Source organism: Lactuca sativa, chromosome 5 (assembly GCF_002870075.4).
Source record: "Lactuca sativa cultivar Salinas chromosome 5, Lsat_Salinas_v11, whole genome shotgun sequence".
Lineage (NCBI taxonomy): Eukaryota > Viridiplantae > Streptophyta > Magnoliopsida > Asterales > Asteraceae > Lactuca > Lactuca sativa.
The window spans coordinates 255,887,078-255,904,703 of NC_056627.2; the positions used below are offsets into that span (position 1 = coordinate 255,887,078).

Genomic DNA, 17,626 nt, shown 5'->3' on the forward strand with positions numbered 1-17,626 from the left:
CACTATTGGTGAAGGGACCATTGTTAATTGATAAATTAAATATCCTTTTATTTTTTGTTCTTACAAATCTTCCAATCAAATTAAGTGATGACATGTGTCACATTTAATGTGCATTTAATGATATTTAATATACTAAAATCACACATGTCATCATTTAATTGGGTAGGAGGATTTGTAGGAATAAAAGTAGGAGGATATTTTCTCTTGTTAATTATATCGTTCACCTGGTTGATTTCGATTTTGGATCCGCCACCGGTTGTTATTCCACATTAATCATAGGAAAAGATTTTAGCTGCTATTAATCACTAGTTGCTAGATTCACTTGTGCTTTATATTTATGATTTATCCAGATAGCCAGTTTTCTTATTATCACCAAATGCAGCTCAAATCTATACATTGCTGATAAACATCACAACATAAGACTGACCTAATCAATTTCACAAATGTATACATTTTAGTACATTGTAAACCACACCTCTATACTTGTAATTATTACAATTTTACACCTTTAATCAACACAGCATCACCATAAAATTACTACATGGTGAATTATTTTACAATATCTCGAGTTATTCAACATAATACATCATACCAATCAAAGTACTTTTTCATGCATTCAATCATATCATATCTCCTATCAAAGCATGATGCAGTTGCTTGGTAGTTGATATGAAATCCCATTAATATCTGCCTTTTTGTTTTTAACATGTTTTGGAGTTCAACTGTAACCTGGCATACATTTTCATATTTATTCACATGCATTAATCATAATAATTGTATAATAAATCAAAGTAAACTCATATTCATACCCTAGTATCATTGTTTCTGTTGGCACGTAGTTCTTTTGTGGTTGTGGTTGGCTTAGCTGGAGACTTACGTGTGCATGTAACTCATTATTATTGCAATGCAATCCATAAACCTAAGGTTCAGATCATTATATATGCTCAATGGTGATTAGAATGCATTTATTAATTATACTTGGAAAGATTGTCTAGATCAGTACCTTCTTCAGTTCTGCTTGTTCTTGAAGCAGGAGATCTAGTTTCTTTTGCAATTCTTCATTTTCTTGAGCAACAAGACTCCCCTAAAATGATATGAATCAGAATTCAGAATCTGTTTCATGCATAATCTAAGGAAATTAACAATTATTGTTTGTTTTTTACCTTGTGGTGTAATTCTTTTACTTCAATTGTTAATGCTTGTTCCTGTAGCAAGAGATAAATGTAATTAGTATTTGGCTTTGTTTCAATGTTCATATCACTTCACTCTACACACAATGATACTTATGTTTGATTATGAAATAATGTTCTTCATATTTAGTAACAACTGAACTGATATATTTGTGTGGATGACAATAACATGAGAATTCCTACCTTCTTTGTTCTGACACCCTTTAGACTCCTTTCCAGTTGGGCTTCTAGATTCTGGAGATCATTGACATTCAAACCAAAAAGTTCTTCGCCCAACAGCTGCCTGCAAGAATGGTATCATTGGGTAACAAATATTAGCGAATTTTAAGATTTATCATTGATATTATATTGTTTTAGGAACATAAAAGAAAGATTAGGGGCTTTATTTTTAACCTGTGGCTTTGTTGCAAATATTCAAGTTGTTGCCTCAGTTGAACTGCTTCTCCTTTCCAAATCTATTGAATGAGAAAAAAAATGCTTAAGTATAAAATATATATGAACAATCATCTCTATGTAACAGTGCATGAGCAGTGAATATATCTTCTTTAGTTTATGAATGCATGTAATATAAAAGGCTCTTTATCTGCTTGTCACAAAATCGGATACATGTGTGTTGAATAAAGATTCAAAATATAACTGCATTAATAGTTTTTATTAGTGGTAAGCTAGTTGGGTAGTGTGTAGATCAAGGGGCGTGTCTCTTGATGTTTCCAATTTGACAAATTTCTTTTTATTTTTTTGTATTATAAAAGGTTTGCTTGTCGTTTGTTTTTTGATTAAGTGGTGCAAATTCTTCATCTTAACCCTTAATTCCAACTTTCACAGACCAAAATTATCATATTAATGTCTATAATTGAAGTATCTTATTAAGTCTTAAGAATTGTGGGGCTTAAAGAAGGATGTGTATGTTGCACCCAAAGGAAATGAGGTCGGGGACCTATGCTTAGTTGAGGGAAAATCAAAAGGACACAAAAGGACTTTTGTTCATTCAATAAGCTACGAATGATGAAAATTTCCCACAACATGAATTTGACAATCAAAAGGACACAAAAAGGGGTTTAATGAAAATTTTCTACCATTATCCCCATCACAAAACAACCCATTTTTCGATTAAATTCACTGCCTCGAATTTTTCGGTACGGCGTAAACAAATCCAATCCACCCTAATTAGATTTGACATTGACAAATTCATTGATGGATCACTCTCCAAACATGTGCAATTTCTCGACACCAAAACAAGAGAAACGAATCATGCTTTCCTGCCTTGGTACCATAGAGATCAGATCACCCTATGTGTTATGTTCTTATCCTTGGTAGTTGCTCCGATAAAAATTGCTAGTGAAGCCTTGGAGTATCTCACTGCAAGTAATGTCAGTTCCTCCTGATCGCGTATCATCTCGCTTAGACCAAGCACCAAGAATCCAAGAGGTAACCTATTTGTTACAAATATACAATCCAATTCGAATGGCCTAGTGCTTGCTCAAAATGCTATTGATGAGGAAGACCTCCAAGTTCGTATTCTTAATCAATTGGGGGATGAGTTCAACCTTATCGTAGCAGGGTGTAACGCCCTGTTTCAGATTGTTTCTATTACGGGGTGGTGATCAAGGATTGGGTAATAGCGGGCTTAGGATTCGGGTATTTGTATTGTGTTTTTGGAGTTAAAAGGTATTTTAGTAATGTGTCAGCTCGAGCTTCTATGGAAAATGAATGTTTGTTCGGGATATTGTAAGGCGGGTACTAGTTGATTAAAGCATAGAGCTTCTCGATACCTTTTCATGGATATATGGATCGTCGGAATCGGTTGTATATCAAAGAAGTTATGGCCTTTGGAATATGTAGGGTTTGAGGGGAAACCCTAGTATGTGGGGCGTACCTAGGGAGTACGTGGGGCGTACTACTATGGAGGAGGGTACACAAGGCGTAGTGTGGATTACGCTGAGTGTAGTGTGAGGGTTGATCGCGAATGCGAAGCCTCATATGTTGGGCATATGAGGAGTACGCGGGGCGTACGAGGGGAGTTAAGAAACCCTAATTTTTGGTATTGGACCATATATAAACACATTTAGTCCTTGGGGCTGGCCTCTTTACCAGCCTCCAAGTTCCCAAAACCCTAGAAATCGTCTCTAAGCCCCCATGGTTGTAATTATGAGCTCATCATGTGCATTTTGGGGTTTTTTGGGTCATTTCCAAGAAGATGGAGTTTGATGCAAGATTGGCTTAGATCTAGTTTGTATGAGTTTTTGGTTCATTTTGGTCCCAAGAATGAGATCTAGTGGTTTTGTACCACTCCAGGAGCTATGAGTTGCCACTCTTGGTGTTTCTGAGGTTCTAGATGCTTAAAGTTGTCTCCTTTAGGGTTTGGAATCCCCCATGCATGTGATGGTGTCCATTTGGTGGAAGTATAATTCTTTATTTTGATGTTGGGTTCTTTTGGGGAAAGCAAAGTCATCAAGTCAATGAATTTATGGTTCTAGACATTCTTTAAGAAGTAGGTCTGTGGTTTAGACTCCTGGTTTTGAGTATTAAGTTCTTAATGGAGTTTTGGCTTAATGGTGGAGTGCGTTGGGCATACAAGTCTGTACGCGCAGCATACAAGCCAAATTGCATTAGCGTACAGCTAAGTACGCCCTGCGTATTAAGTCAGGAGGGTTTTGGCCTTTTGGGCTTGGGTGTTTGAGCTCTTAATGGGCCATCTGAGTATGAGTGTCTTGGACTAGGAATTTTGGTTGAGCTTTATGGTAAGGCCCATGTAAGGCGTTTGGGCCCAATTTGAAAAATTAAGCCATAATTGGGCCTTGGTTGGTTATTTGACTTTTGGGCATTTCAGGTTATGAGTTTGGGCCTTGGTTTTGGACCAAGCTAGGTTCGAGGTAAAATGGTATTTTTAGCTCGAGTATGGATTTATGGTTATGGTTTGGAACCTAATTGGTAATTGGTAATTGGGTGTTGTTTTGATATTGACAGTTCCGGAATCTGTCAGCTATGAGTCAGGGATCGTCTGTATATTTTGGCAGTGCGAGGTGAGTCTCTTCACTGGGTTTACCTGGTCGAAGGCACTAATGTCGACCCATTATTCTATGTTAGGGTGCTAGATGTATGTTCAACTCTCGTGTGCGTTATATGCTGATATGTTTATTGGGCAAGGCATGATGCCAACGATGCCTGAGGAGGATATCGTATGTTAATTATCAGTATGTGTCTTATGATTACTGGGCGAGGCCCAATTCTAGGAGGGGCTTGATGACTGTATGGAATGCTATAGTCATTTTGATTATTGCATGTGTTAGTAGGTTATATGTTTATATGATTATATGGTTATTCGATAATGTGTGTATCGGGCGGGGCCCAATTTCAGGCGGGGCTTGGTGAATGACATATCTGTAATCTGAGTGGGGCTCGAGGCTGAGTAGGACTCGAGACCAGGTGAGGCTCGATAGAGAGCGGAGGCCCAGTATGTGATTTATGTATGTGTGGTATGTGGTATCTTGGTGAACTCACGAAGCTTTGTGTTTATAGTTTCCAGTTTATGTTTCAGGTACATCGGTTTTCAAAATGGAAGGGCTCGGGATGATTGCAGAGCACACTACATGTTTCTGCATTCTGTGAATTACCCTAATTTAATGATATTTTGCTAAATCTTGATTACCTTGGTATTATGGAGTTGTCATGTATTAACGATTTATTAATCTAAAAACAAAAATTTTATGTCATTATTTTTGAGACGTTTCACAAGGTCCGTGAGACCACTTTTCATTCCCATAACTCTTTGATATGTTATTTGATTGTGAGCAACGACTGCCAGAAAAGACACATTCATTCATCAGCACCTTTGATTGCAAAAACACATTACACTCAACGATAGTCTAGACACTCGGTCAGCTCGATTTGGTTCGAGTGGACAGCCACAAAGCAACCATGGGAATTGGTCCAACAACAACACTCAATACGGAGGTAATCGTTCCTTATGCTCTACAACCTTTTATCAATTTTCTAGCATACCAGGTCATGATACATGTGACTACCGAAAACTCTCATGTTTTCTTAAAGACAATAACATCTCATTTGGCCAAGCCCTATTCATGAATTCCCCTTTATCAGCACCAGTTATCAATGCCACCTCCTCCCAGCCTAATCAATCCTCCTCTAGTTGGATGTTTGACATATGGACCTCTCATCATGTTACCTCAGACAACTCAATTTTTTAATCTATCTTTGAATATGGGGTCTCAACGCAATCATTAAAGGTCTCTCCATTTTTTCATATTGTACACACATATCCTTCAACCTCATCTTGCTTTATCTTTTTACCTGATGTTTTGTGTGTTCCTCACCAAGCTTGAAAATCTAATAATGATTCTATGGGATTCTTTCCCACATTTTCTGTCAAGGATCTGTGCACGGGGCGCTTCTTATATGGGGAGTGAATGAAGGTGACATTTATCATGCTATCTTGAAAACACTACCTCAAACCAACTTTACCTTCAAGTATTATGTGCTTGACTTATGTCACACTTTGTATTATCCTTCTTTTATACATCACCTAGGACCTTGTTCTAATTCATTGTTATTTTTTGATTTTCATTGTGACTTTTACTCAGTTAATAAAGGTCATAGGTTACCATTTGGAAAAACTTTTTTACAACCACAAAGCCTTTGCAACTTTTTTAAACTGATGTATGGGATCCTACACGTAATTCACTTAATGGTTTTGCTTATTTTATTATTTTTGTTGACTTTTTTTGTAAGTATGTTGCCTTTGCAACTTGTTTAAACTGATGTATGGGATCCTACACAAAATTCAATTGATGGTTTTGTTTATTATATTATTTTTGTTGACTTTTATTGTAAGTATGTTTGGCTCTATCCCATAAAAAAATTCTAATGTTGCTCAATTGTTCCTACATTTTGAACACTTGGTTGAAAAGCATTTCCATACACCACTTATATCTATTTTTTACGATAATGGTGGTGAACATCAACATCTCATCTCGTGTTTCAATCTATGGGTGTCTTACATTTCACCACTCCCCCTCATACACGTGAGCATAATGGTACTGTTGAAAGGCATCATCAGAATATTGTGGAAGCTGGTTTAGCCTTACTTCACTATGCACGCCTTCCATTTACCTATCATTCACATACTTTTCAAATCGCGGTTTACCAGATCAATAGTTTCCTACACATGTACTCGACAATAAAACCTATTTGAACTTATGTACAACAAACCTATAACATACAACAAATTAAAACCATTTGTATGCTTGTATTATCCTTGGCTTCATCCCTATTCCACCTCCAAATTTTAACCCAGATCCACCAAATGCCTCTTTCTTGGCTACTCGTCATCCAAATCAACTTACAAGTGCCTTGATCTCTCTAAGAACTGTGTCTTTCACTCAAGGCATGTGTAATTCATAAATACTCTATTTCCTAATCAAACTCTTTCTCACCACTCCACAACCTTACTTACTATTGTTTAATTCCTTAAAACCCCTATACCAACTTCTGTTACAACCTCTATCTCACCAACCATGATGCGGTCTACATCTACCAAATCTATCTCTCATTTTCTACACATAACTACTCTAGAAGCCTCAATGCCTGCCACACCAACATTCATTATCTCACCCCTACTTCAAACATACTCCAAAAGACCAAAACCACAAGCCCAACCTACCACTTGTACTACTATGCCCTCCCCTTCAATCAATTAAACACCTTCTCCATGTTAGATTTTGGGGTCTTAAGAATATCAATTTAATTGGATATTTCTAGGATCGTGATTGCAATCACTTTCCAAAATTTGTGATTTCGACCCTATTTCCTAGGGTATCATGAAATCAGATTTGGGATAATCCAAAGAATTACAATTTAGAAGTCATACCACTTCTGAATCTGAAACACATAAAAGTACCTTGTTGTTTTGTGTTCTTGAAAGATGGATCAAATAAAAAGTATGATTTTTATGTATATATGTTCCAACCCAATTTTTTTAACATTCATCATTCTTATACAGATGTAAGCAATTGGTTGAAAGTTAGTTTATGGGGCTTACATCCGTTTTGGCGCCAAATAAAGATGGTTGAAATATCGCCAGGGGCTCCACCCTTGGACCCCTGCTAGGAGAGCTGCCCCTAGACGCTAACAGGGGCATAGTCCGTTGGACCTTGCACCCATGCATGTTGCCCCCCGATCCCCGTATTCTCGAGTATAAATTTATCACTCTGAGTGTGGACCCCTGCACCTCCTGTCTCAGTGCTTAGCCTATCTCATTATTAATAATAACTACACTAAAATCACCAATACTCAACCTTTCTCTCACTCCTCGACCAAACAATCCACTAACCCCTAAAGCCTAGTGCATTCATAGATTCACCTGCATTATTCACCTTTGTTACCATTATATCCTCTCATTCAATCTCATCCGCCTCTCCTGCTCCTTCCAATGTCCATCCTCTACCTTGAACTAGAAAACACAATCCTAGGTATTTTAGTGATAAGTTTGTCAACACATCCACCCTTCATCCGTTACCTAGTACCCTAAAGTCAGCCACTCATACTTAAGCTCTTAAGGATCCAAAATGGAGAAAATCTATAGATAACGAGTTTCATGCTTTACTTCATAATGCAACTTTGGAACTCATTCCATCATCCGATCACAAACCTATTGGTTGCAAATAGGCCTTTCGTGTCTAAAGAAATATGGATGGTTCCATTGCTAAATAAAAGGTTTGCCTCATAGCCAAAGGTTTTCTCAAGAAACATGGCGTTGATTACTTTGACATCTTTATCTGTATACAAAATTTGTTACTATCTGTATGGTTCTCTCCATTGCTTTTCTCCTAAGCTATATTGTGACAACACTAGAGCCACTTATTTGTGTGCCAATCCATTGTATCATTTGCATATGAAGCATGTTATACTTGATTATCATTTTATTCTTGAAATGGTGTCAAATGGTTCTCTTCAAGTACTGCATTTTATTTCTACAAATCAATCGGTTGATACTTTTACTAAACCACTGGGTCGTGATCCATCTCTCAAGCTTCATTCCCAGAATTATTCTAATTGATTTAATTACCTTGTATATATAGGTCAATGGTTTGTTCCATAATTATCCCCTGTATATGTGGTCTTTATATCTCTGTAAATGGCTATAAATCCAATCGATATTCACAAAAATAATACATAATTATTAAACCCATAAATACAATTATAAAGTGGTGATACTATAAGCAATGAATATGTTATATGCGAGTTTCGAGAATCTGTGAATCTAAGGACATATAAACCTATATTTATGAAGATTTTATCAACTCTTTTTTAGCTTAGCTCATGATGATATGTTGGATAGGTCTAGTGAAAAATATGGAAGAGAAAGCCTCTCCTGATAAAGGGTAGTCTTTGTAACAACTATGCAAATGCGGATGCACGGAAAAAAGAGGAAAACATACAAATTTCACAAGAAAGATGACTGCAATGGTTGTGTATCTAATGATGCAAGTTACATAAATATTGTAGATATTTTTATGGAAGTTATGAAATAAATTATTTTATGGAATTTATGGATGTGGTGAAGATTAATGTATAAGTAGGGGTGGTAAATCGGGTCATTGTGTCGTGTTTTTGTCTGACACGACACAACATGACAATGTTTTATGTAACACGAACACGACACGACACGATGTCCTGTTTTTTTTAACTAACACGAAAACAAACCGATTAAAAAACGACAAACACGACACGACATGATAACACGAAAACACGACAAACACGAAAAACATGACAAATAAATGTTAAATCGTGTCAATTTCATGTCGAATTTTAAACACAAACACGACACGACATCGTGTTTTTTACACTTAACACGAATACGACACGAACACGAATTCGAATTTCAGTTTCGTCCCAATTTCGTTTTGTGTCGTGTATTTTTGTCGTGTCGTGTCAATAATTGCCACCCCTATGTATAAGGTATATGCATTATTATGGAATAAGAGGCAAATTTTGCAATATGTGGTTGGGATTTAAAGGAAGTAACTTCCATAATAAAAATACATCATTTTTTGGTTTCATTTAGAGTCTATAGTTTAGAAACAAATAGGAGCGTTGAATATTGATTCAAAAGATAACTGCATTATCAAGTGTTATGAGTGGAAAATTAGGTTTTTGGGTAGTATGGTAGACCATTGGTCATGTCTTTTGGTATATCAAGTTTTGTTTTTAATTTTATTTAAAAATTTTCATTGTAAATTCATTGGTTTTCCTCTGTTTTTTAATTAAGTACAACATTGTAGTTCCCCAGTTTCGTCTCATAACTATTTCACAATGTGAATGGGATTGTCATTCATATGAAGTTTTACATGTATATTAAAAACTTTGCACGAAAATTGCATTGTTAGATGACGTGTGTCCCTTGGAGGGTTATAGCGGTCATACATACGTGTCTTAGAAATATAAGTTAAATATTTAGTTTCAATGAAATATTTCACTCAAGGGTTTAATTAGGGTTTGATAATTTTGATCTATTTGAAACTTTGTGTTCTACTTGTTGTTCTTATAATATTAACAAGACAAACAAAGTTGTTGAGTATTATATTTTACATTTTGTGGTAACAGTATTTAATTGCAGGGGATTTCAAGTACCATGTTTAGTTTTTTAAATCTTTGAAGGAAGTTTGGAAAATGCAAACTACTTATGACCATTTGATCATTTTAGGCACAATTACCAAAGTTGAGTTGTTCTGGTATTTCATTCTGAGAGGAAATATGCCATATGCATATTAAGTATTGACTATGGAGCCTTTTTATTATCAAACAGAACTAATTAGTGCTAAAGAATTCCAACCTCTTATTTGTTAAGAGAATGTAAGTTCATATCAAACGGAATGAATGCTGACTGTTTGACTCAAAAGTTTTCAAACAACCCGTATGGTCAATATGCTCCCCAAAATCAATGTTGTTAGTGTATCCCACATTGATGCAACAAGGTCTTATAAGTGGCTATATATATGTTGGAGTTCTCATTCTCTCCACAAGGGTTCTTTTGGAGAAACAATTTGTCGTTGTTCAATTTTGAGGGGGTAAAAATGACATTTTACATAGTAAAGGGGGTATAAAGTGCCATTCTACAAAGTAAGGATGTGGAAAATCCATTCTACAAAATAAAAGGGTGGAAATTGCCAACGTACAAAAGTCTAAGGATCATATATGTCATTATTAAAAAACTTTATGGCAAAAATGAAAATAAGAAAATAAATTTATGACCAAAATATAAAATAAAAAACTTTTATGATAAAAAAATATATTATCCTTAAAATTTCCTTTTTATTTTATATATAATAATAAATAATTTCTATCGGAAACCGAAAGAATACTTTTAAAGTTTGAAAAAATAATTCAGAATGATAACCAACAGTTAATTTTTTTTACGTAACATATCATTTAGTTACTTATTGTTTGTATAATCTATAACCTTTTTGACCGCGGTCAAAAGGATTATGATGAATACAAAAAGTAAGTTAAATGATATATCAACTATTGATGTTTATATTTGATCTTTTTTGCTTTTTTTTATATGTGTGTTCATCATAATTATTTTGACTGGCCACATATATAGGTGATAACCTATAAAAAATTATGAGGAATAGATACAACAACTTTAGATGATCAGTTGCTAAAAGAAAAGTCATTTTACCAAATGGTTTTAATCCAGCCCGGCTAATTGAATATATACCGTAATACCGCTAATTTTCATGAAATAATGAAAAATTGTGCACCTTAAATGAATATATATACTGCCTAATTTTCCTATAAATTATGACAGGAAAGGAAGAAAAATCTCTAGTTTCCATCTTCTCTACTTACGACCACCACCAGAGAAAAATCATTGGCATGCTCTTTCACGTTTTCTCGTTTCTAAATTCACTCCTCCGCTTCCTCCACCATTGCCATCTCCGTTGGAGTCGTCATCAACTATTACTCATCGCCATCGTTTGCATGCCATCTCCACGCCGCCGCTTTCACAGGCTATAAGTTTCTGTATCCTCAATTTCTTTCTTTTTTCCATTGATTTCATCCCACTAAAGCCATCCTTTAATTCATCACCCGTTCCCAAATCCGGTGCAGGAAGGAGGGCATCTGTGTGAGAATAGCATTTTTGGTATATCTAACTTTTTTTATTTCTAACATATATGGTGAGTCTGTTTTAGTTTTTGATATTTTTACTGAAAACCTATCCCAAATACGCCATTAGAAACAACGATAACAGAGTTAGACAAAACGAGAGAAGCAGCAATCACATAAGCTAACCCTAGGTTCAGGCCTTCATCCGCTTTTCGAAATTGCAAGTTAGCTGATTAATGATCTAGCAAAATTGGAGACCGAGTAGACGAGATAAACAATAGACGATAGTATTCACTGGTTCCTCTAAAATTTTAGGTTTGTTGTTTCAGTTCGTATTATGATTTTGACTCTCAGAAAATATTGATTCCTTTAATTATCTAGAAACACTAGTAGTTGTATTGAATATTATGATATTCGATTGTTTTTTTTTTTTGAGAAGTTGGATTCATGGGCAGGAATCTATGTTTGAATAGGATTTGGACAGAGATGTAGCAAAGTGATTTTGTTAACTGCCATGGAGGAGTTAAGGAGGTTGAGAGGTGTAACGCTTGCAAATCCGGGCTAGTCAATTTAGAGACAGTAAGCATCAACAATGAGTTTTTGATGGAAGATTATTTGGAAGGATTAATCTTTTCCAAGTGGTAGTATATGTTACAAGGGTTCTGTACATATAAAGAACGCCAAAATCCGAGTTATAACGAAGAAGTTATGACCCATCGAAGTTTTTCGGCAAAACCGACACGACATCGGGAGACGTAAATAGTGAATTTACGATGGAGGAATTTTTAGCCTTAGAAATCTAAACAAAAGTTGTAGTATACCTTAAACCGAGAACATTAAAAAAAATGCCCAAATCTGACTTCGTATGAGGAAGTTATGAATTTTAGATCGAGTGGTTTCTGCCCTACGCGACCTAAATGAGAATTGAAGATCTCATTAATAGGAACTCAACGGTTAAAAGACAGACAAAAACGGAGTTCGTATGTAGAAGTTATGAATTTTACGCAGACATTTAACAGTATAATCACATCGTACTGTTAAATTTAAGATCGGTCGAGAACTAGCCGACATAGTCAAAATGAAAGTTGTAGATCTTATTTTTACCTATGCGTGGATATAAAGAACGTAAAAAACGGAACTCGTTTGCGAACGTTATAGGGTTTAGAAGTTGGTAGGGTGCTGCTGCAAAAGGGGTGATGTGGCACAATCTTGGCCATTGCTTTCTCCCCAAGGTTTGCCACTAGATGGTGACATGTGGCACCAATTTCAGCCATATTTCACCCTATAAATACAACCCCATCCACCCTCATTTCTTCACACCTCCACCCTTCTCTCTCTCTCTCTAAACCTCTCAAAACTCCCCTAGCGCTAGAAGAAAGCCCCGAAGCGCTCAACGGCTCAGAGATGAATAGAACTTTAGTATATGTCATTGATCCGAGAGCATGGATTAGACATAATCATTGTCCTTAGTCCGAGAGTATGGATTGGACATATTCATCTGTCATTAATCCGGGAGTATGGATTAAGACATAGTCAGTTGTTCTTAGCCTGAGAGTATGGATTAAGACATAGTCAGTCGTCCTCAGTCTGGAAGTATATATAGGACATAGTAATTTGTCGTTAATCCGGGAGAATGGATTTACACATAGGGCACTTGTCCATAATCCGAGAGTATGGAATGGGCAAAATTATTGATCCGAGAGCATGAATTAGATCCGAGAGTATGGGTTAAGTAACAGGTAAAATTAAGGGTCCGAGAGTATGGATAGTCTCGTTGTAAGGATTAACGAGGTGGGGTAAGAGTTGCTTATATATATATATATATATATATATATATATATATATATATATATATATATATATATATATATATATATATATATATATATATATATAATGAAATTGTATAGTTTGTGAGTTTTAAATTATATACATTTGTTCGAAAATGTTTTGATAACGTATTTATCAATGTTTACTGTGAACAATTTCCGCAACATTTTCACTAAAAGAGGTACTCTGATATTTATAAAGCATAAAGAAAATCGGTCTTTTCTGACCGTGAAAATGGGGATGTCACATTTGGTATCAGAGCATTAGTTTAAGCGAACTAGGAATATGAATTTATTTATAGACTTAAACTTAGAATGCTAAGCAATAATTGTGAGGAGTGTGTCTAATAAAATTTAGGTAATTCACCTGAATAGACACAAGCACTAGCTTATTTAGGGAAAATACGTAACATGCTTTTATGTGCTAAATGATTTATGATATGCATTATATGATCGAATCTATGGTCTGTTGCCGACCGGATCTGGAAACTTTATGTGTTCAGGTTTCTAAACGTTTAATTACGATATTAGAACTGACATATAACTTTTCGGAGTGATAGGGAGATTTACACGTCGATCGTAAATAAAATCTTTCCTATCTTAATTCTCGTAATTACACACCGAACGTCTGAATTGGTGTATAGATTGAAATGGCAGGAACCCAAAGTGGAGTCGGGAACGCGAACGGAAACATGAATCAACCTCCATGGATTGAGCAAATACCTGTTGTGGTAGCCACTCCCGAGCCCATCACGATGGCCGGAGTACAGGCGATGATCCAAATGATGTTGGATCCTCAAATGGAGGAAACCAGACGTTTGCTTCAACAGAATCGAGAGGAAGCTACAAAACCAATCGAACAAACCAAACTGAATGATGGGTAGTCGGAAGGAGGGAACTATAGTGGGACAGTTGGTCAAGCCAACCCACCAATAGTTCGACGAAACAACCAAGATGACGGAGACGAGAGGAACAGATGCAAGTACAAGGATTTTCTAACTTGCATGCCATCGACCTTCACTAGAAAGCAAGATCCGATCAGAGTTATAGATTAGATATTGGAGATGGAGTTGGCCTTTATGATGTGTGGATGCAGAGGAAAGTAACAAACCACATTTGCAGTACGTCAGTTCCGAGGAGGCGTTGTGCGCTGGTGGAACACCCTGGGGAAGACTCTAAGCCCCAATGAGCCCCTGCAACTGACTTGAGCAGAGTTTTTGGTGCATTTCAAGCGTAAGTATTGCTCAGTCCAAAACCTGCTCGAGTTAGAGAACCAATTCCTAACTTTGAAGAAAGGGAGCATGTCCATCGATGAATACACCAACAACTTCATAGACAAAATGGAGTTTGCTTTGTGCCTTGTCCCAGACGAACTGACAAAAGTCGACAAGTACACAAAGGGACTACCTTGGGAGTATGTGGTGCCGGTACGTTAGGCACCTACTCTAGAGGCAACTATCTGGGTTGCCAAGTCTGTTGAAGATATGATCAAAGGAAGAGCCGCCAACAAGGTTGAAGTTGGTGATAAGAGAAAGTTTGAAGGATCCACAAGGTCCGACGAGAAGAGAAAATTCTCAAAGTCTGGAGAATGAGCACAATGGTGTGATGCTCTAAAGAGATGACCTGCTTCAAATGCAGGAAGACTAGTCATTATGCCAGTGAATGCACAACTAAGAGAGAAGTTTGCTTTAGGTGTGGTGAAGAAGGACACTACAAGCAAAACTGCCCAAGGAGAGAAGAAGCTACAAAGCCAAATGTGCCGCCAAAACCGAAGGCAAGAGCATTCCATATGATCCTAGACGAAGAAGTTGACAATGCAAGGAGTCAGGAGTGAGGATGGATATTCGAAGATCAAGTTATAGTATCTTAAGGTGTAGCCTATTAGAGGCATAGTCTAGGATGAACTTGAACACCCATGTAATTGTTTCAAGGAATAATATAAAACCTTCGTTTTACTATCTCATGTGTTAAGGTGTTGTGTGATTTTCTTTTATGATGACTTGGAAAACTACGAGACAATACTTGAGATGAGTATGAGTAGCTGTTAATGGTAGTACAAGCCTATACTACCGGAAGAACAGGACTCACGCTTGAATCAGGGAAAGTCACAAGGTTACCAAGGCACTAGTAATTGATTTTGTTTTGTTCATGTCTATCGTTACCATCGTTTCGGTAACGATTAAGAAGATGATTGTCGTTTCGACCCTAGTGGTCATATCATATCGAGTCAGACTAAGATGAGTGTGTTACATGGTTCAGAGAACCAAGATCGATGTAACATCCGACTTAAGGCACACGATTGAAGTAAAATCGAAGCGATCAATAGCAGTATCACGATCATTGTAAGAGCTTGTAGCTAGAAGTGATACATGTTAGAATGTGATTATATCACATTAGAGCATGAAGGAAGTTTTCTTCAAGTCTGGAATTTGACTCTAAAAGACCTGAGTCTAAGCGTCGCATCATACGACGAGATGTCATTAGAACATGCCCCATTGGTTCATGGTGGTAATGAAAGAGCTTATCATAAGTTTGTCAAGAAGGAGTTTCCAATAAGGAATCAATATTGTGAGTCGAAGGTCATGATTGGAAGACTAACGTGAGATAGAGAGTGGGTGCACGATCGAGTACTACTTGGAGCCAATAAATCCAAGAGCTAGATACTCATTCGAAGGAATAAAGAAGTTACTATTATTACCTAGGATTAAGAGATAACTTATGGAGTCATTATACTGCTTTGTTTCGTTGATGATTCTGGGATGTAATCATCCTAAGGGGGAGATAATTGTAACGCCTGCAGATCCGGCTAGTCAATTTAGAGACAATAAGCATCAAAAATGAGTTTTTGATGGAAGATTATTTAGAAGGATTAATCTTTTCCAAGTGTTATTATATGTTATAAGGGTTCCGTACATATAAAGAACGCCAAAATCCGAGTTATAATGAAGATGCTATCACTCGTCGAAGTTTTCGGCAAAACCGACACGACACCGGGAGATGTAAATAGTGAATTTATGATAGAGGACTTTTTAGCCTTAGAAATCTAAATAATAGTTGCTGTATATGTTAAACTGAGAACATACAAAAAAAGACCGCCCAAATCTGACTTCGTATGAGGAAGTTATGAATTTTCTAAGATTTGGCATAGTAGTACACGACCCGAAACTCGAATTTTAGATCGAGCGGTTTCTTCCCTACGCGACCTAAATGAGAATTTATGATCTCATTAACAGGAACTTAACGGTAAAAAGACAGACGAAAACGGAGTTCGTATGTAGAAGTTATGAATTTTACGCGAACATTTAACTGTATAATCTCATCATAATGTTAAATTTAAGATCGGTCAAGAACTAGCCGACATAGTCAAAATGAAAGTTGTAGATATTATTTTTACCTACGCGTGGATATAAATAACATCAAAAACGGAGCTCGTATGTGAAAGTTACAGGGTTTAGAAGTCGACAGGGTGCTGCTGCAAAAGGGGTGATGTGGCACAATCTTGACCATTGCTTTCTCTCCAAGGCTTGCCACTAGATGGTGACATGTGGCACCAATTTCAGCCATATTTCACCCTATAAATACAACCCCTTCCACCCTCATTTCTTCACACCTCTACCCTTCTCTCTCTACTCTCTCTCTCTCTCTCTCTCTCTCTCTAAACCTCTCAAAACTCCCCTAGCGCTAGAAGAAAGCCCCGAAGCGCTCAACCGCTCCGAGATGAAGAGGTTTTGGCTCGGAAATTCTACCCCTGCAGAGATTGGCTTCTAGCCAAGCCCCCTCGTAGGTAAGATATGCCTACCTAATTTTTAATATAGCTTTTATTTAAATATAGTAACGTTATTAGGACCTTATAATAATTATTTGAGCTATTATTATAGGTTATATAAGTGTCATTATAATATCTTTTTAACCACTCGCGGTACGGGGAATCCAGTTTGAAGGGCTGCCTAGGTTGTTGGATTTCAGAAGTGCTATATGCCAAAATGATCTTGCCCTACGGTGTTTCATGTCTGGCCCATGTCTGTACATAGTGGATGAAAAGTATTGTTTAACTCTTATATAATAGTAATAATAGCTAGACTATTAATTAGTCTCGTTGAACATTAGACTAAACTCTAGTGGAAATGATACCAGGTTTTGTCAATGGAAATTTGTTTTAAAGTAAACGAAGTGTTGTACGAGTACCGATTCACCACCTTTGCAGGTGAGTGCATAGTCCCTTTCATGAACATGATTTTAATACAAGTATTGATTGAAGTATTAATTATATCTTTATGTGCGAGTTAATTGATGTTGCCTGAAATACTGTAACGCCCGCGTTTCCAGGCTAGGCATTATCATTGATGTAATAGTCTAGGTTAACCCTTGTAACTTTTTTTGGAGTATTAATGATGAAATATTTGAGTATTATATGAATTATGTGAATTATGTGTTTATTTTCTTAATTATTATAATTTAATGAATTAAGAATAAAATAAG

At 36.4% G+C, this 17,626-nt stretch overlaps 1 protein-coding gene across 1 annotated transcript in view; it reads right to left on the reverse strand.

Annotated features, from left to right (window-relative positions):
- Positions 1-416: 416 nt before the first annotated feature.
- The window catches only part of LOC111913303 (MADS-box transcription factor 23), a 33,142-nt gene continuing 15,932 nt past the window's right edge, over positions 417-17,626 (reverse strand). The window contains exons 4-9 of the mRNA XM_023909025.2: positions 1,584-1,645; positions 1,374-1,473; positions 1,164-1,205; positions 1,004-1,084; positions 810-919; positions 417-729 (exon numbers count right to left, since the gene is read on the reverse strand). Coding sequence (XP_023764793.1) covers positions 702-729; positions 810-919; positions 1,004-1,084; positions 1,164-1,205; positions 1,374-1,473; positions 1,584-1,645 — 423 coding nt within the window. The 3' untranslated portion in view covers positions 417-701. The remainder of the gene's footprint in view (positions 730-809; positions 920-1,003; positions 1,085-1,163; positions 1,206-1,373; positions 1,474-1,583; positions 1,646-17,626) is intronic.